General features: G+C 44.6%; 1 protein-coding gene across 1 annotated transcript in view; it reads right to left on the minus strand.

The window, feature by feature from the left end:
- Positions 1 to 7,916: 7,916 nt before the first annotated feature.
- The window catches only part of rasip1 (Ras interacting protein 1), an 18,266-nt gene continuing 5,953 nt past the window's right edge, over positions 7,917 to 20,229 (minus strand). The window contains exons 4-16 of the mRNA XM_008295757.1: positions 19,488 to 19,748; positions 19,167 to 19,408; positions 17,971 to 18,135; positions 17,388 to 17,592; positions 16,168 to 16,460; positions 15,936 to 16,097; positions 14,383 to 14,423; positions 13,964 to 14,118; positions 12,532 to 12,644; positions 9,884 to 10,178; positions 8,679 to 8,842; positions 8,457 to 8,598; positions 7,917 to 8,374 (exon numbers count right to left, since the gene is read on the minus strand). Of these exons, the coding sequence (XP_008293979.1) occupies positions 8,196 to 8,374; positions 8,457 to 8,598; positions 8,679 to 8,842; positions 9,884 to 10,178; positions 12,532 to 12,644; positions 13,964 to 14,118; positions 14,383 to 14,423; positions 15,936 to 16,097; positions 16,168 to 16,460; positions 17,388 to 17,592; positions 17,971 to 18,135; positions 19,167 to 19,408; positions 19,488 to 19,748 (2,417 nt within the window). The 3' untranslated portion in view covers positions 7,917 to 8,195. The remainder of the gene's footprint in view (positions 8,375 to 8,456; positions 8,599 to 8,678; positions 8,843 to 9,883; positions 10,179 to 12,531; positions 12,645 to 13,963; positions 14,119 to 14,382; positions 14,424 to 15,935; positions 16,098 to 16,167; positions 16,461 to 17,387; positions 17,593 to 17,970; positions 18,136 to 19,166; positions 19,409 to 19,487; positions 19,749 to 20,229) is intronic.

The raw sequence follows: 20,229 nt of genomic DNA on the forward strand, positions 1-20,229 counted from the left end.
GCAGTCTGCAGGAGAACTGAGACTTGGAGAAGACTTGTTTTCCATCAAGACAATGAGCCGAAGCAAACAGCCAAAGCTCCACAGAAATGGTTTGAAGACAACAAGGTGAAGTTCTGGAGGCCCAGTCAGAGTCCAGACCTCAGTCCAGCTGAGGATTAGTGTCTGGACTTTAAAAGGTCTGTTCACCTTTGATCCCTGTGGGACCTGAAGAATGAGGTAAAGCTGCAGCGTCCAGATGTTGGAGGCTGTGAATATGGACACTAAAGCAGCATTAATTGACTTTACTTTGTAGAAATCTGTTCCGCTCTGACATGAAAGAGTCTTTTAATGCAATTTCTTGTCCGAAAATGATTAAGAGTTGAAAAGCGATTAAAAGGGAAAAGTTTTTTATAGACCGTAGCTGAGAAGGTCACGGGGCTAATGAGCAACACCGGAGATTCCATTTAAGAGAACGACTGGACAAAGATAGCAGCTCGACCCGGTTGTGAAGGGCGTTGGGACTGTGGGACAGGATGGAGGTGTCGAGATAGTAGTCGTGTCACAGGAAAGGTGAGCCCTGATTGGATGGACCGGGTGGGCGGACGAGGACTCACACCTCACCGGCTGAAACTTTGGGCTTTAAGTGACAGCTCCTCTGTGTGACTCACTGACTTTCGTCCCACGCCGGGCCATCTGCGGAGGCTTTCAGCGCTAAACGGTGAACGCTGATCCAGATTAGCCTCCCCTGTGTGACCTGCTAAATCGGCCTTTACATCAGCGTCTGCTAACAGCCCCTTCCGTCTGGCTGCCGGTGCTGATTTCAGGGCGGCCGGTGGGTAATTGTTTTGAGTTGCCAAATTGCAACGGGAGGGATTGGATTACCTCCCGCCAGCGTGGGCCCCCCTCCTCGCTTCCCCTGGATTACATCAGCGCTGCTTGGTTTGTGAGTAAGCACATACCTCAGAGTCACGGGGAGGCCAGGAACATGTCCGATGTGTTGGAACACAAAGGGGATAATGGGATGTATGGAGGAGGGCAGGAAGGGTAAACAGTCCTTCCTGAGAATGGTTTTCTATTCATCTCTCAATGGAGAGAAGATAAGAGAAGATGGAGATCTGGTTTCTGTTTGTGCACGCTGCTGCTGTGTGACTGTGTTGTTCGGATCTGGCCCGGGCCCAGACGTTTCTCTTTTCAGGTCATAAATAACCAACAACTGAGAAGGAAGCGAAACATTATCCGTATGAAACTCCCCGGGGTGTCTTATCGGGGATGACAGTGATTCATTCATGATCGCGGGCCAATTACAACAGCTCAAACTGAGATAGAAAAACAATATTCTCAGCCACAATCTGGGCTTCTTCTCTCACAAGGTATTTACTAATTAACCTTCAAAGACCGAAAAAGCATTCTTGTGTGACAAAGCGAAGCAGTCAGACTTTGCCGGGTCAGGTCAGCGCCGAGATACAGTTCCAGTACCGACACACTGTAGAACAGACTGACGCGCTTCGGCCAACGTTTCACCGCATTCGCTCGCATTTTGCAGCTTTTTCCTGACCGCAGAGACACATGGCAGCAATAGTGTGACGGGACGGTTTGAAACAGTTTCTGAGCTTCATACTGAAAGTGAAAATAAAAAGTGCCTTAGCATGTTCAACGCAAAAGATGTCCAACGTTCGACCACATCTGGCCAGATGTTGAAGTTTGCAGCATCAGGACGAACAGCTTGTTCCAGTTGTGTTGACCTGCATGTTTGAGAGGAGATGCGGATAAAAGAAAACGTGTTGAATGTAAAACCCACATGTTCGACTGCATCTGCTCGGATTTTGGAGCTTTAGGTGCAAATATTATGACTAAATAATCTGCCCCAGTCGGGGTAAAGTGCATGAAAACGACATGAAGCTGTGTGTTTGAGGGCAGCAGTATACCAAGCTTTATTTATGATATCTTAGAACCCTGAAGTTCTACTAAACCTGGTCGGATGTTGTGACCAAACAGTCTAAGTTGTGTTGGACTGCATGAAACAGAAGGAAGCTGAACATTAGAATCCTGTCCCAGTCTGCAGCTATTCTGATGGGTTCTGTGTCAGAAGCCGGATGTTCTGCTCCGTCGGCGGTGATCGTGGAGCTGAAGCTCTTCTCCTCCCGCAGAGACAAGTTTTCACAAGTTTCAGCCGTAATATTATGACAAAGTCGTCTGTTCCAGCTCCAGAAGCTGCAGTTTGAAGGAAAAAGGCGTCACTTCAGCGCTCGGTTCTGCTCCTGGGCTGCGTGTTTGGGTCGACGCGATGACTCGGTGCGGTCCGCTGGCTTTTCGACCCGTCCGAAACAGCTGACACAAGGCAGATGGGTGGGTGTGGGAGTTCTGAGGTGAGGCAGTTTTTTTTCTTGTTGGTGACTCCATTAAACAGAACCCCTGGGAAGCTTGGCGGGCCGACAGCTGAGGTGGAGCCGGCGGGAGGGGGACTGTTTTCCTGTGTTTTCCTTCACTACCGGGGCTCGTGTATACACTTGGCGCGAGCGTGGCGGCGGTTCGCTCGGGGGGACCGGATCGGGCCCCGGGGACGACCTGCAGAACCCCCCCCCCCCCCTCCCGGGAGCGGCACCGCCCTTCGCCTCCAATGTGCCGAATCAGTGGAAGGCAGAAACCCAGAGAGTATCCCTGACACTAATATGGAAAAAAGCCTGTTTGGAGTGAATATAAGGGCAAATATTATTCTTCCTGAGCGTAACCACGGCGAGCACCTCTGACCTGGCAGTGAAAGTGCTGAAACAAAAAGCCCAAAGACTTTTTCTGCCCCATCAAAGCGGCGCTACATAAAATAAACACGGCCATCAGATTACCACGCTGAACACGGGGCCGGTTAGCTCGCTCCGGCCGCCCAACCCCAGCGCTCTATGGGAGTTAAGTGTGGGGTCCGCTCAGTCAACACCATGACGCAAAATGGAACAAGCCTCTGACAGAAGCCCCGGGCTGATGGAATAAGGCCCCTACCCGCAGGCCCGCAGGCCCCCCGGCCCGGCGCAGAGAGCAGCGCAACCAGCGAAAAGGTGGCTGAGGACATTTTTAAAAAGGGGAAACGACCACCAGAACATGAAGGCAGCGCTGCCTGACAGAACCAGGACAGACAGCCGCCAGTGGACGGCCGGCCGGGCAGGCAGGGGCAGCTCCGGCGGTCGGTGGTGGTGGTGGCAGCAGCCAGGCAGACGGCGAGGCTCGGCCGGCCGACCCGCCAACAGTGACCAGCCTCAGCCGGGTGGATCGGACCTCACAGGGCCTCTTTTATACGGCCGCACCAAAGAAAGAACGAGAAAAAACAGTTTGTGTGCGTTTACGCGCGCTTCGCGTCGGGGGCTGACGTAACCGGCAGCAAACAGATCGGGGCCTTCAGGGAGCTCCTCTCGTGGCCTCTCGGTCACCTCGCCGAGGCTCCGCCGGCCGACGCAGCCGCAGCCACAGAGTGCCGTCTGTTGGACTCGCAGGTTTCCCTCCGACCTTCTGATTCCTCCGGTCCGACTTTCTGTCTGAGATTCTTGCTGCCGGGTTCCTCAACAGCACAACGATCCGCTCGAGTCTGTCTGGTGACTCTCAGAGGGAGGAACCAGATTCCACAACAACTACAACTACATTGAAAAAAGAAATAAAAGTTTTAGCAAAAGTTTTTTAAACAGTTTACACATAATTCCCAGATTTTTCATGCTTTGGTAAATTAGAGATCATATCTGGTAAAATTATAGGGAAAAAAAGTTACATTTACAATTTAATCATTAAAAAAAGAAGCCAAAATAAAGTTGTTTTTTTTACATTTTGCACCATTTTACTGTATTTAAATCAGTTGAAGTTATTATTTTGTGGATATTTGCTGTTATTTGAAAGAAAAGTTCTGTAAAATAAGGACTGAACGGGAAATAATAAATAAGATATTTTTAGAAATTCTTATTACATTCTTGACATCAAGTAAAATCACAGAAAAGTAATAAATTTCATGTAGAATTTTTTTTTTTTGACAAATAGTATTTTGTTCTTTTACATCATTCGACCATGAAACAGGCTTTTTAAAAACTGTATTTGAATTAGCAAGAAATATTATTATACAGACATTTGCTGGTATTTGAAAGAAAAATGATGTATGTTAAGGATTTAAAAAATAATAATAATAAATACCTTTTGAACTGTTATTTGACAGATTTTCTGTTTTATTAAATTACCAATAACTGAAACTAAAAAAAAAAGTAAAAGAGGCCAAAAATGTCCTGAACATCCACATCAGAAATCTGTATTTTTACAAAAAGCAATTTCTGGTTTTTTTCTCCACCGTGTTTCTATAAAATCTTTCTGTTTCTTTCTGTATTTAAAAAGTCATTTTATTTTACAAATATTAGCCATTATTTCAAAGAAAAAATATATATTAAAGATTGAAAAATGTTAAAAAATTTCCTGTTATTTTACTTTTTTTTTGTTTTGTTATATTACAGATAAAATCACAGATAAAATGTTTTCATTCATCCGTTTACTGTAAAAAAAAAATGCACATTTCATTTCACTGACAGGGTTTGACTGTAAAACTCTAGATGTAGTTATTTTATCAGCTAATAAATATCGGTTTACTGATTTTATCGATATTTGCTGTTATTTTTACAGATTATAAATTCCACTGTTTTCTACGTGTGTTTTCTCCTCCTTGCTGCCAGATGTTCTACGGGGGTTTTTCTGGGTTTCTCTCTTTCCGGTGCACTTTGCAGTGAAACCATGTTGCTCTCCGTCCTGATGCCTCACAGCCTCCGTCGTCACTCTCTGACCTTTCGTGTGACGCCGGGCCGTCATGGCGGCATGACGCAGGTAAAGTGCTACCAGACTGATAGCGCGCCAGGCTGGAGCTGTTACTGCTAAGTGTCGGAGCCACGGGCCTTTTCTGGCTCCTGAGCTCACAACAAGGAGCAGCGCGGCGATGCCTGTGGTCCGCCGGGCCTCACACCAGCCGGCTGCCTCCTACTGTTCCTCTGCTTTTCATCCCTCCCTCTGCTCGGCTCTGACTCAGCTGTTTTGTAGGAAACTCCGTCTCTTTGAAGAAGGGAAGAATCTTTCATTACTCGACAGTGGGCCGGGGAGAAGGAGATGATAGGGGCAAGAATAACTGCCCCATTGTCTCCGCGCGCACCCCTCCCTGCGTCCACCGATGGTAATTGTGTCGAGCTAATTACAGAGAGCTGCTGCAGCAGGTGTGGAGCTCTGCACCTGGAGGACGAGTCGAGTCAGGAGAGGCTCATGTTTGGGAGAAAGTGTGGATGACATGGGGTCTGTGGGAGATCACAGCGTGTGTCACATGGTTAGTAAACCTGACATGCTGTTGGTCACCGTGTTGCTGTGACATCACACCGTCAGCGGCCCATCTGGCTCTAATTATAACCGTCTACATCTGCACGACATTACTGGAAAGTTGAAATTAGCGCACAAACACGGCCTCACTCTCACTCATACACCGCAGCCAATCTCAACCAGCGCGATCACAATCAGCTAATTGATAAATGGAACCACAGGGAGCCTCTCCTGGTGATTCACCTCCTACCAGCTCTGTGTCAGGGTGTTCTGATGTGAGAGGCTCCAGCGCTGATGTAAGCAGAGGGGCTTCTCACGGGACTGATTTCTGTTTTTTTGGGCCTTTTTTTTTTTTTTTACCGTAAAGGAGCTCATGTGCTGACCGGAAGAAAGGAAGCTGCCTGGCCGGACGCCAGCGAGGATCATGATAGCTGGAGTTGTTCTGAGACGTCAGAGCTTCAGTCTGAAAACAAAGCTGCTGCTGCTGGAGACGTCTGAGGGAATGAACCGCGGCATTAACTGGATATTACAAACCCGAGGCAGAAACGGGGTCGACTGAGTCACTGAGAACCACGATATCACCTGTAAACAGTAACGTCTGTCCCACCGAACAATAAACTCTCCCTCATTAATGACCGGAAGCAGAAACAAGAGTTCAGCCTGAGGTCATTTTTCACTTTACTGGTATTTATAAGGATTTTTAAAAATGTATTAGATAATTAATCACCAGAATTATGAACACACATTTTTAACTTGACCTAACTTTTAAACAATTTACTCTAATTAGATTTTTAAAAATAGCTCCATTAAACTGCACTTTTGTATTCAAAAACACACAATATTTAAAATTTCCACATTGTTTTATTTGTTGGACACTTAATGAGCAGAACTAATGGGTTTTCCCTTCACAAACATTTTAAAAATTAAATTTTAGATTTACTTTAGTGGTTTTATTTACTTGCTTGCTAAATGATTGGCAGCACAAACACACATTTCAAAGTTAATTAATCATAAAAATTTTTATTGTTGAATACAATATGTAAAAACTTAAGTTGTTTTTTTTTTTCAAATGTAGATTTTAAAAAATATATAATTTAAAATTTAAAAAAATCAAATCAACAACAAAATTTTGTCTGATAAATTTTTTAAAACTAATATTTAAATCTTGAGAACAAAAACAACAAACTAGTATTTCCACAATATTTTAAAATATTTTATGTTTTGTACTTTATGACAATAAATACGAACAGTTTAAGTTTTTCAGCTGAAAAATTCATTTAAAAAATTGTGCTTTAACTAGATTTTCTTTAGTGGGTTTATTTACTTGCTAAATGATTCGTAGCACAAACATGTTTTTAAGTTGATTAATGATAAAAATTCAGTCACTCCAATGAGAAAAATGAGTTTTTATGTGTTATGTACATATTGAACACAAGTTTTTGAACAATGTGTAAAAACTTAAGTAGATTTTTCAAAAATCTAATTCAACATTTAAAAAAAAAAAAAAATCAAATCAACAAATTTTGTCTGATAATTTGTCTTTTTACTTTGAGCTGCAGTTGAACACATGATGTTTAAATCTGGAGAACAAAATCCACAAACTAGTATTTTCACAATATTTTACATTATTTTATGTTCAGTATTTTATGATTATAAAAATGAACAGTTTAAGTTTTTCAGCTGAAAAATTTGTTTAAAAACAACATTTTTTTGTGATTTTACTGGATATTATCTGTTATTTAATAAAAATGGGGAAAAAAAGTGAAATTACAGAAAACTACAGTTAAAATTAGTTTTTAAAAAGCCCTAAAAAAGAACAAGTCGTTCTTGTGTTTTTTAGGTTGTTCTTCATGCAGCAGGGCGACGCGGTGGAGCAGCAGCTGCCTCTGTCGCCTCACAGCTGGAAGGTTTGAATCTGGGCTCTTTCAGTGATGTTCTCCGGGTTCCTCTCACAGTCCAGAGACACGCTGAGGTCAGAGGTGACTCAAAACTGTCTGTAGGTGTGAACACGAGTCCCTGTGATGGACGGGTTACCTGTCCAGGTGACTCGCTCTGGGACAGACTCCACCCCCCTGATAGCCCACACAGGATACAACATTTATGGACGTGGAGTTTAAGAGATTAATTCTCACAAGTTGTGTGTTTGCAGCATTGTTCTAACAGTTGAGCGTCACCACTGGTGGGAACAGACTCCCATCAAAGGCTTTTTACTGCGTTCTGGCTGCCTAATGATGTGGACTTTAATGAAAGAGGAAACTCTGCGATCAGTGTGTCACATCACAGAGGGGGAAATCAAGCCGTCGGCCTCCAGTCAGCAGCTGTGGCCTTTGGACGGCTCACCTTGGTGAAGGTAACCTTTGTGTGCGGTCGTCACTCACTCATTTGCTCTGAGTCACGCCGCTGCTGCTGCTGCCTCCATTATTACAGGAAATGAGCAGGAGGCAGGCGATAATGCAGCCGTGTGATCGGGCTGCTCTACCTGCACACTCATCACTTATCGCCCGAAAGGTGAACGCGTCCTGCAGCGCCACCCGGTGGAGGGTCGGGCCGGTGTGGCAGCCGAGCCGAGTGCCAAGCCCCGGAGGCCTGCTGTGGGAAGTCAAAGAGCAAACGGAAACTCTCGGTCTGTAGACTAGAATTCAGCGTTTTATTAAAAACAAGTAGTTTGAAAACATGCATGGAGGCCAAGTAACACAGTCATGTGGAGCATAACAGCGCCGGGCCCAAAATAAGTCCAACCTGGACAAACCAGAGCCAGGACGTTTATTCTACTTGAACATATCTAAATGAATAAATGAAATGATACGAATGAACAGCAACACACAGGCAGTAAAATGCAGAAATCACGTCCAGTTTGCATTTCTCCTGTTTTGCCGTTATCCTTATTCCAAATATGGGCGTCCTCAGAGCCGAGTCCTCTGATTGGCCGGGAGCTCGTCCTGGTCGAGCCCCCACAGGAAGGTGCGCAGACGCGTGACCTCCTTCTGCAGCTCGGGGCTGGGGATGGGCTGGGAGAGGTCGAGGCGGGGCGTCTCGTTGGGCAGGATGAGGGGCGGGTGGTCCAGGAAGCTCTCGAAGATGTCTGAAAACAGCACAAGTCACGTTTAGTCGGACCGATCCGGCGCCTCGACCCAACGTCTCACCGGCTTTCATTCATGTCTCACCTCCGCTGAGCTCGGTGCCTGGAGGAGGAGCCCAGGAGGACGGAGGAGCTCTGGTGGGTCCCAGCTTGTAGTGGGTCAGCAGGTGGTGCAGCTGGGAGGGGCTCAGCAGGGAGTGGTCCTCCTGCAGGCTGCTCCACGTCGACTGTCGGATCAGAACATCATCAGTATTGGTACTATGTTCCAGCAGACGCCTGAGCAGGTAAAGGTGTGTGCGGGTGTCACCTGGATCAGCCGGGTCTTCGGGATGCACAGGAAGTTGACGGTGATGGACAGCTTCTTCATGAACTCGGAGGCGATGTCTCCCAACCCGGCCCCCTGCAGCCAGTCCAGAACCAGGTCCAGGTTGGTTCGGATCTGAACTGCTCTGGACCACGAGAACAGTCCGTCTAGAAAAAAACAGATATATACGTTTCTGTTGCGTTAAAACGAGATCACACATCTGTCACCTCCAATCAGAAACGACTCATAAACACAGCTGGACGACTTCTACATTTTATTTAAAGTAATTACAGTAAAAATATTTTTGTTTAGTTCTAATTTAATCAGGCTAATCTCCAGAACAAACTAGAATGTACACTGTTAAGAAAATAACCCTGGCAGAAAAAATATGTTCATAAACTACGGAATACTGTTTATAATGTTTAAAAACTGAAAAAAGACACAAAAAAAGGAAAAAATTGGCAAGTATCTGTAAAATAATTATAATTTTTTTTTTTTTTTTACAAATTACAAATTTACAATTTTCCCTATATTATAAAACAGCAACTTACAATCTAATATAAACAGTTTGTCCTATTTAACAGTCAAAGTGTAAATTAATAAATCTCTCTTTTTTTTTACTGGATATATATTTAATTTAACAAAATGAAAAAAAGTAAAATAACTGTAAATTGTTAAAAAAAAATTAAAATATGGAAAAAAAATAAAGTTATAAATATAAATAACATTCCTCGGTGTAGTTTTCCCCCAAAATAACGGCAAATATTTGTGATTAAATTTTTTTTACATTTAACTTGTGAATTAATATTTTTTCAGTGATTTTACTGGATATTATCTGTAATTTAATAAAACGGGAAAAAATGTAAAAAGACAGAAAATTACAGTTAAAAATAGTTTAAAGAGTGTTTTATTTTATTTTTACAGCCCTCAGATTTGTTATTGTCAGATAAAGTTGCGTTGTATATGATCTTTGTTGGGTTTAATCCTTAATATGTAAATTTACTCTCATTAAAAATAACACTGAAGGCCTTTAACTTTAATATTTAAATTTGTTTGGGTAATTTTTTAATGTCAATCTCATGTTTTTGTTTTTTTTTTTACTGAAGAGCACTTTGGCTAAAGCACTGATGGTCAAAACATGCTGATGTTAACTTATTATCTTAGAATAAGGCACCAGGAGGCCTCGGCGCCCTGGGGGGGCCTCTGACCTCTCTCCAGCAGCGTGTTGAGCAGGGAGGTGTTGGTGAAGAAGAAGAGGTAGCCGAAGGTCTGGGAGGTGAGCGGCGGCGAGAGGCAGGCCTCCCTGGACAGCATCAGGGAGCAGCGGTACACCTCCACCAGGCCGGCCACCTTGGAGGGCAGAGCCGACACGTCGTCCACCTCCCCGTCGCCTCCTCCCTTCTCCTCCCCCGACGCTCCTCCGGCTCCGTCCTTCTCCTTCTCCTTCTCCTCGCCGGAGAACGGGTTGGAGTCGAGCAGAGCCGGCAGCAGCGAGTACAGCGTCTGAGAGGGCAGAAGGTGGAGTTCACGGGTTTGTGAGACAAAAAATAATATCTGTAGTGATGCCTGCAAGAACGCTGAAGCCAGTCTGAAAAAAAATGTAGAATAAATTATCCAGGGTCTGAATAAACAATCAGAATCAGAGGATTTTCAACTTTCAGACGTCATGTGGTTCTGACTGTTAACTAAATCTGAGTTTAAAGTTATACTTCCAAAAAAAGACTTTATCCGACACGTCTCATTACAAAAAAACCCAAAACATGTAGCATTTGCACCAGATTCTGAGTTTTGGGTTGAACTGCAGGCAGTGTTTCCACAGATCAGCACAACATCAGCTGCTCTTCAACAAACACTGAGCTACGTTTAGCAAAATAAAAACAATCCTCTGAACCCGAAAAACCCACCAGCGGGTTTAAAAGGCGTCTCATCTGTAATAAATCACCAACATGACACCATTTTATGAGCCAGAAAAAATGTTAAAAATAAAAAATCTGTTTGACAGTTAGCGACTCATCTATAACCAACGCTTCTGTCAGGAAAATCCACCACAACTGAAACAGAAGGAGACAAAACTGTCCCAAAGAAACACGAAATGACACGAGAGGGACAGAAAACGACTAAAAAATGAACACAAGGAGGCAAAACTGTCACAATGAGACACAAAATGGCCACAATGAGACACAACACGACTCAAAACAAGAGAAACGAGACAGAAAATGGTAAAAACTGAGACGCAAAATCATCACAATAAGACAAAACTGTCACAGGGAGACACAAAACAAGAAAAACAAGAAAAACAAGACAGAACATGACCACAAAGAGACAAAGCTGCTCTACAGACACATAAAACAACTAAAACGAGACACAAAATGGACAAAACGAGGCACAAAACAACAGAAAAGAGACAAAACTGACTCAAGGTTTGTAGAGTTTGTGAGAGAAAATGTAAATAGTTAAACATCCAGAGTACGTTTAGATGTTTTCCAGTGTTGGCAGGAAACGTGCTCGCATGCTAAGCTAATGGTGAACACGGAGCCTGATCAACCTGTTTACCGTTTAACTACAAAAATATGTGCAAGAAGCAAGAAAGAAGCCTGGAGAATCAGTTCACGAAGCAAAATGAAGTAAATAAACGACCATGAAAGTCAATGAAGGTGTGCATGTCATGAGGTTTCTGATGGAAGCAGGAGAACGTGAGGATCCGAGAGGTCTGGAGGTCGACCAGGAGAACGTCAGGATCCGAGAGGTCTGGAGGTCGACCAGGAGAACGCGAGGATCCGAGAGGTCTGGAGGTCGACCAGGAGAACGTCAGGATCCGAGAGGTCTGGAGGTCGACCAGGAGAACGCGAGGATCTAAGCGGTCTGGAGGTCGACCAGGAGAACGTGAGGATCTAAGCGGTCTGGAGGTCGACCAGGAGAACGCGAGGATCCGAGAGGTCTGGAGGTCGACCAGGAGAACGTGAGGATCTGAGCGATCTGGAGGTCGACCAGGAGGACACACGGCTTCGGAAACCAGTGCTTCAGATCCACACTACAAACTCCTTTAAAGCTGTTCTTTTCCCCTTAAGAACCTCAAAGCTGACAGAATGACAGAACCGAGAAAGTCCTTCTGCTCACTACTGGCCCACAGTGCTGCTCTCAACGCGAGCGGCGCAGCAGCTCACAGCTGGAACACATCAGACCAGCAGTGGGTGGTGGTGAACCAGCTCCAGAGGACAGATCTCCAGGAAGACGTTGTGTTGTCTCTCAGTGAGCTCTACTTGGACTTTCTGAGCTGACATGAACGTTACGCAGGACGCTACACATGCTGAAGCTCTGCTGCCGTGGTCTCACCTTGGTCAGGTGGTAGACGCACTGCTGGAAGGTGTGCATGATGACGTCGTCCAGCTGGGCCAGAGCCTCGGAGCAGGTGTCCATGTCGGCCGTCAGAACCGGGTCTCCAGGAGCTGAAAGAAAACAAAACAACGTCCACATCAACAATCTGTATTCTTACAAATNTCTGGAGGTCGACCAGGAGGACACACGGCTTCGGAAACCAGTGCTTCAGATCCACACTACAAACTCCTTTAAAGCTGTTCTTTTCCCCTTAAGAACCTCAAAGCTGACAGAATGACAGAACCGAGAAAGTCCTTCTGCTCACTACTGGCCCACAGTGCTGCTCTCAACGCGAGCGGCGCAGCAGCTCACAGCTGGAACACATCAGACCAGCAGTGGGTGGTGGTGAACCAGCTCCAGAGGACAGATCTCCAGGAAGACGTTGTGTTGTCTCTCAGTGAGCTCTACTTGGACTTTCTGAGCTGACATGAACGTTACGCAGGACGCTACACATGCTGAAGCTCTGCTGCCGTGGTCTCACCTTGGTCAGGTGGTAGACGCACTGCTGGAAGGTGTGCATGATGACATCGTCCAGCTGGGCCAGAGCCTCGGAGCAGGTGTCCATGTCGGCCGTCAGAACCGGGTCTCCAGGAGCTGAAAGAAAACAAAACAACGTCCACATCAACAATCTGTATTCTTACAAATATTATTTTTTTCTTTCATAATGTGTAACTGTAAAATTAGACGTGTTCTACAGTATTTAAATCTGCTAAAAACAAACAAACAATTAAACTAATAAAAACTAATAAAGATAAAAATCTATATTTTTTGCAGATATTTGCAGTTATTTTTTTTTATATAAAAAAAAATTCACAGTTTTTGAACATTATGTTTTTTTTGTTTTATATATTAGATTTATTACATCATATACAAGTAAAAGCATTAATTTACAGGTTAACCTTTTAAAAAAGGGTTTAAATTACATCCACATTGAACATCTGCATTTTTACAAATAGCAACATGTTTTTTTTTCTAATGTTAAACTGTAAAATTACATTTCAACCTGCTAAAATAATAAATATTTTACAGATATCTCCAGTTATTTTTAAGTTAATTGTAAATGTATTTTTATTATTATTATTATCTGTATTTTTTTAAAACATTTATTTAATTTTACAGCTTGTTTGTTTTTGGGTTTTTTTCTTTTAACATTACAGGATTTCACTGTTTTAAACGTATTTTTTCCTGGCATGCTGCTGCCAGATTATTTTTTTATTATTTTTTTTTACAGTTTTTTTTTAATCCTCTTACAGATTATATATTAGATTTATGCCATCACATACAGTTAAAAGCATTAATTTACAGGCTATAAAAACAAAATAATAACGTCCACATTAAACATTTGTATCTTTACAAATAGCAACATGTTTGTTTTTAAAATAATTATTTGTTTTACAGTTTGTTTAGAAATAAATTATAAAGTAAAAAAATATTAGTTTACAGATATTTTCGGTTATGTAATTTATGTATTTATTTTAATTTGACTTGAAAAAAAATTAGTGATGTAATTTTTACAGATTATATATCAGATTTATTACATTATACACAGTAAAAAGCAGTAATTCACAGGTTAACCAGAAAAAAAGGCTTAAAATAACGTCCACATTAAACATCTCCATGTTCACAATTTACATATTTTTTTTTTATGTTAAACCATAAAATTAGATGTTTTATTTCTAGTTTACTGTTATTTTAATGTTATTTTTTTCTTATTATTATTTTTAGTGTTTTTTTTTTTAACAGTTGTTGAATATTCGTTTTTTTTTGCCTCCTGGCATCCATATTTTCACCATTTTTTACACTTTTTTTTTTTCTATCTTCAGCTTCCAGTTGAAAGTGATGCACTGACTGGACTGATCTATGTCTAGTGAACTGTGACGCTCTGTCTGCAGCTCTTTCTGCTTCCTGCTGACCTTCAAACTCCCACTCCTTCTCCATGGTCTCCACTTTGACCTGGAAGAAGTTGAGCAGCTCGGTGGCGTTGGACATCCAGAACATGAGCGGCCGCAGGTCCGAGGAGAGCTTCTGGACGTTGGGGGCTCCGATGTCGGCCTCCTGCTCCGCCGAGCTGCAGGCATTCATGTAACGCTGTGAGAACGCTGTGAACATTCTCCTGTCACTGCTTTGTTTGCGCTTTGAGGCAGACACACACCATGCGGCGGTAAAAATAGACTCGGTTATTATTACCCAACTACGTTCTCAACACGGACGCTTTCATCAGACCACAAACATCCAGCAAAGACATAACAGCAGCGGCACAAATGTATCATGAATCACTCAGCTGGAGATCTCTAAACAGAGGAAACATTACGTCGGACAAAAATGTTCTTACTTCTGCGTGGGATGCTTATCCCCGAATTCCTTAATGTTATCCTGCGAACAGAGCGGAGACACAAGCATCAGTGTGGGGGAGGCAGAACAATTACAGCACTTTTTCCAGCAGCAGCAGCAGCAGCAGCAGCAGCGGGGAAGTGACTTCAGCTCATCCTCGCTGCTGCTGGTGATCCGGCCGGCCGGCCACAGTGAGCAGCACACGACCGTCTGTCTGTCTGTCTGGCTGACTGACTGACTCAGTGTGGTCGCCTCTACCTGGCGTCTCCCCGCCGAGTCTAGTCAGAGACACCAGACACTGACAGAGCTCTGTTTGTTCCATCAATGCTTCCTTCTTGGAGATAAGTCAGAGAATCACCCACAAAACACTCCAAACAAACCACTTCCTGTCTCGTTTTTACTCACTGTGGCTCGTTTCTCACTGCAACCTAAAGTCAGAACAACACAAACTAGAAAAGTGAAGCCTGACGGTACCGACGCTGTGACAGTAAACGTAGAGGTTTAAAGTCTGACACGGTTTGGTTTCTGTTCTGTCGTCTTGGGTTTCATTTGTCTCATCCCATCTAGTGTTTCCCATTTTGTCACTTTTTTCTCATTTTAGGTTTTATTTTTNGTCTTGGGTTTCATTTGTCTCATCCCATCTAGTGTTTCCCATTTTGTCACTTTTTTCTCATTTTAGGTTTTATTTTTGTCTCTTTGTTGTAAATTTTTGCTAGTTTCTGTCATTTTGTGTCTCTTTGTTGTCATTGTGTGCCTATTTTTCTCATTTTAGTTTCTTTTTCTTATTTTGTTGTCATTTTGTACAAATTCTGTCAGTTTGTGTCTCCTTTTTCTCATTTTTGTCTTTTTTTTTTCCTTATTTCTGTCATTTTGTGCCTTGTTTTTCTCATTTTTATTCCCTCTTTTTTCCATTTTTATTTAGTCATTTTGTGGTAGTTTGTCATTTTATTTCTTGTTTTTTTCATTTTGTGTCTTTTTTGGGGTCATTTTATGCAAGTTTCTGTCCTTTTGTACCTTGTTTTTCTTGTTTTGTGTCTCATTTCTGTCATTTTGTATTTCTTTTTCTCATTTTTGCCAGTTTCTCTTACTATGTGTTCAGTTTACCGTCTGCTGTGTGACAGTTTTGTCTCCATGCACTACAGACATTTACCGAATTCCATTTTTACAGCCTGAATCAATAAAATAAATGTACTATGTTTAGACAGAACGACCACAAGGAGACAAAACTGTCCCACGGACACATAAAACAACAGAAACCAAGAAAAGCAAGATGCAAACTGAAAAAAAATGACTCAGGCCAGATAAAACCGTCTCTCAGATTTTGCAGAGGATGTAAAATATAAATGGTTAAATGTCTTCAGTAGGTGGAGAGAACATTTATTCCAGCGTTGGTAACGTCTGTGGACACGCTGAAAGTGAAGAAACCTGAGCTGCAGCGAGGAAAGTAAAGAGGGCGTTTCAAAGGGACACATTAACTGGATTCATTACAGGTTTAATCCACCGACGCTCCCCATTTATACACATTTAACTTCAGATAAACACACTTTTACTCACCCAGACGATCTCTTTAATGAGGTTGGCAGACTTGAGTAATATCTGCGGTGTGAGGGCGGGGTCCAGGTGTTTGGAGGCGTGGTCTATCATGATTGACAGGAGGTACGCGGGAGCTAGCGGTCCCCCACCAGAGTCCGGGGAGGAGTTTTTGGTGATGATCTCCTAGAACAAACAAAGCAGGAGTCATGACGGACGCTTCCCACCGCAGTCAGACGGCTCACGTCAGACTCACCTGTAACAAGGTGTCGGCGTGGCGAGGGTGGAACTTGAGCACCGCCTCGGTGGAGCCCAGGTACTGCCTCAGGGCCTCCTGCCGGTCCACCAGGCCCGAGGGGCAGCAGCTGGCGTCGGCCTGCCAGGGCAGCGTCAGGGCCAGCGGGGGAGCCGGGGTCACGCGGGGATCGCGGTACAGGAACAGGAAGTGGTTCCCCAGGCCGATGATGTCACCGGGCCTCAGGACGGCCTCTCTGTACAGGGCCACGCCGTTATGAGTGACGGCGCCGCCTCTGAAGGGACGCATCAGAGCTGGAGGCAGAGAGCAGATAGACGGTATTGATCCCCTATCAGGAGGATTCAGAGGCTACAAGACAAATGAAGTAAGGAACAAGAAGAGGAATGCAGAAGTAGAATAAGGACAGAAAATACCAACATCATAAAGACTGTGTGCAGATGTGGAATAAATGTGGTGTGTAGATCCTACCCAACAGCTAGAGTAAGAAAACAGGAACATGAACTGGGATAATCCATTTTACAGCCTCTAAAAACCTTGACACAATAATCATAATAACTAACACTGATAAAATAAATGCAACACGTCCAGCTGATGGTGAAACGTCTTCCTGCAGCTGGAAACATGGAAATAGTTCAATATCTGCAGCATGAAGAGGCAAAACTGTCACAAAGAGACATGAAACAAGAAAAATGAGACACAACAGGACAAGAGCGAGACACAAATTGACATAAATGAGACACAAAACAAAAAACAGACACATAACGAGCCAAAATGACAAAAACAAGGCACAAAACAAACAAAAAAACGAGACAAAATGACAAAAAATAGACAAAAAATGAGAGAAAACAACATTAATGAGATGGAAAACTAGAAAAAAGACGACACAAAGTGAATATGGAGACACAACTATCCTAAAAACACATAAAACAACCAAAAAGTGACACAAAACAACAGGAAAGACACCAAACTATCTGTCAGAGTTGGTAGAGGCTGTAAAATGCTCCTGGTTAAATATCTACAGTATGAGGAGACAACATTTATTGTTCCAGGGTTCTGTGCAGGACTTCATGTTGCAGTGAAAAATGAACCTCAGTGAGGAAAACTGAGACGGGAGTTAAAACTGACAGACGTTTCATTCTTAGCGTCAGTGCTGCAGGTGTGAACGCTGCAGAACCTCTAACCGTGTGGATCTCAGTGAGGTGCGACCCGGCCGGCGGTACCTTGTCCAGCAGGTGCCTCGGGAACGGCAGCGTCTCTCCGGACCAGCAGGTGTCGGGCCAGCAGGTCTGGAGCCGACAGGAAGGTGTCCACTTTCAGAGGCCTCTTCCCCTTCCTCTCCCGCTCACGGTCCTTCTCCCGCTCCCTCATCGTGGGCTTCCTCCCGAACACATGCGTATGGCCGGCCATGATGTACAAAACAAAGTCCTAAACAAAACACACAGCCAGGGAGGTCCGTTATCTCCGAAGCGCTTCCTATCCACCTTCCATCGGGCGCGATAAGACATGAAGTGTGTCACAGTTTGCTACAATGGAGACCTGTGTGAGGTCATTGTGTGGGCTGAAGTGATGTACACAGGAGGGTTTGTGTGTGTGTTTTTGGGCTTTGTGCTGCTCTGAAGCTGTTTGTGAAGGAAACCCTGATGATCTGAGGCGATTACAGACATGCAGGTCTGATGTCATGTGCAGGGCGTGAGCGTGCAGCTGCGCATTAGCATACGTCCGGGTCGAAGCGGCCACTGCGTGCTCGTGTCGGCGTCGATGTGAGCGCGTGCGAGCGTGATATCATCTGCCGGCGTGTCTTGCCTTGCTCTGGTCGTAGCCCTGCAGCAGCAGAAAGTAGGGCCGGTCCGTCGGCGGCAGGATCAGGCTCTGTGACATCACTTCCAGGTCGCAGCTGGAGTAGTCCTTGTCTTCCTCCGCCGGCTGGTTCGTCCAGCAGACCTTGGCCTCGGCTCTGGACGCTCTGACCTGAACAAAGGTTCCACATGGAGACATTCATGTTTACTGTGTTTTATCATACTTTTATTCAGCTTCTACGTAGAAACTGAGGAACCAGTGATGGCTCAGCTTTGTGTAGCCCCGCCCCCTCACTGCTTCCAGGTGGACCAATCAGACTGAGCATCACAGGCCAACTTCACTTTCTGCAGCTGCTTCTGCTAAACTCTAAAGCAGGGGTCTCGAACTGCGGTCCTCGAGGGCCGCAATCCTGCAAGTTTTAGATGTTTCCTTCTTCCAACACACCTGATTCAAATGATCAGCTCATCATCAAGCTCTGCAGAAGCCTGATAACGAGCCTGATCATTTGAATCAGGTGTGTTGGAAGAAGGAAACATCTAAAACATGCAGGATTGCGGCCCTCGAGGACTGGAGTTTGAGACACCTGCTCTAAAGCGTCCGAAACACGAGCAAAGTTCACCAAATGTCCTGCTGTAAGAGTGAACGCAAGAGTCTTCATGCACTGCTGCATCTGAGGATCCTTGGCATTAGCGTGTGGTGAAGCTAATGTGGCTAACGTCAGAGCTCTGTGGAAGTTTTAACTTAAGCCAGTAAGCTGTCCATCCATGTTCAACCTAAACCTCACAACAAAGCTGCTCTCATTCATAGATGTTTCTGTACGACAGCACGACGAGGATGAAACAGAGACTGAAACGCAACATCTTCAGCATCGACAAACGCTGATTTTACAACGTCGTCTGACAAACTAGCGAAATAATGGAGTTAAAAACAACACAAATTTCATGTTAAACGACTCTCAGCTCCTCTGTCAATCACACACAGGTGAGTCTTCTTCCTGAAGGGGGCGGGACCTACAGCACCTCAGCTGTATTTAAAGCGACAGCCACTTTAGAACAGAACAGAAATGGAAGAATCAGGCATCTTTGATTTGAGAACTAAAGACACACTGTGAGACTGTTAATAATTTTACTAAAAACTGGAACAATCCCTGACCTTTCACAGGCGATGCTTAAGTATGAATCATGTGTGTCCGTGCTCGTTACCTCTCCTGGCTGCGGGTTGATCATGCTCATGATGTTCTTCCTGTCATGCGTCACCGTGCTGTTGTTGGCCCGGTTGCCGTTGCCGCGGGGCTCGTTGGCGACGTGGTTGCCTTGGCGACGGCGCAGGCTCAGGTTCATGTCGCTGATGCTCCTCCTGAGCTCGGAGTTCCTCGCCCGGTGACCTCGCTCACTCTCCTCCGGCCCGCCGCCCGACGACATCCTGCTCCGCCTCCAGCGCACACCTGTCGCCCAGACGACCGCGTCACCCAATCAGCATCATCCCCACGCACCACGTCACTGTTGCCAACGCGTCACACCTACCTTGGTAGTTCTCGCCTTCCCTCTCGCGCTCCTTCTCCCGCTCCCTCTCCTCCCTCTCGTAGTCGTCCTTCCGCTGGATTTCAAAGCGCCGCTCAAAGCCGTCCTTCGGCCGCCACATGTCCACCAGCAGCAGAGGACATTCCCAGGGGGCGACGCTTCTCCGGCACTCTGTCTCCCATTTGATGGCTCCATCTGGCTGCTGGATGGGCTTTCCAATGACATCACACAGCAGGAAGTCCTCGGGGCTGTGTTTCTGCAGAACTACGAGGTAATGGAGGAAGATGGGAGGAGGAGGAGGAGGAGGGTGAGTATTTTCCCATAACACTGCTGTTTATGTTTGTATTAACCCTCTGAAGCCGAAAACCCGCCGGCTGCTCAGAAACACATGTTGTGTTTTAAAGAAATCACCGAAATGACGCCATTTATCAGAAGAACACAATCGGATCTTCAGCTTTACAACGGGCCCGCGGGCAGGTCATCTGTGACGTCAGAAAAATGACCCAAATATATGTTTAAAATCAAGATACTTTATCAAAATCACATGTCCGATGAGAAACTTGTCCAAAACAAAACCTTCGTCCTTCCTGGTTCTGATTCTCCACCACGGACTCAGCTGTGAAACATTCAGAGAGTTTTTAGATGAATTTCAGGTCGTGTTTAAATGCAGCATGGATCAGAACCAGAGAACAGAGGAGCCAGCTGTTGGAGATACATTCAGCTGATGGTGGAACATCTTTCTACA

This window comes from Stegastes partitus, unplaced genomic scaffold, assembly GCF_000690725.1.
Source record: "Stegastes partitus isolate 25-593 unplaced genomic scaffold, Stegastes_partitus-1.0.2 Scaffold1074, whole genome shotgun sequence".
Classification (NCBI taxonomy): Eukaryota; Metazoa; Chordata; class Actinopteri; family Pomacentridae; genus Stegastes; species Stegastes partitus.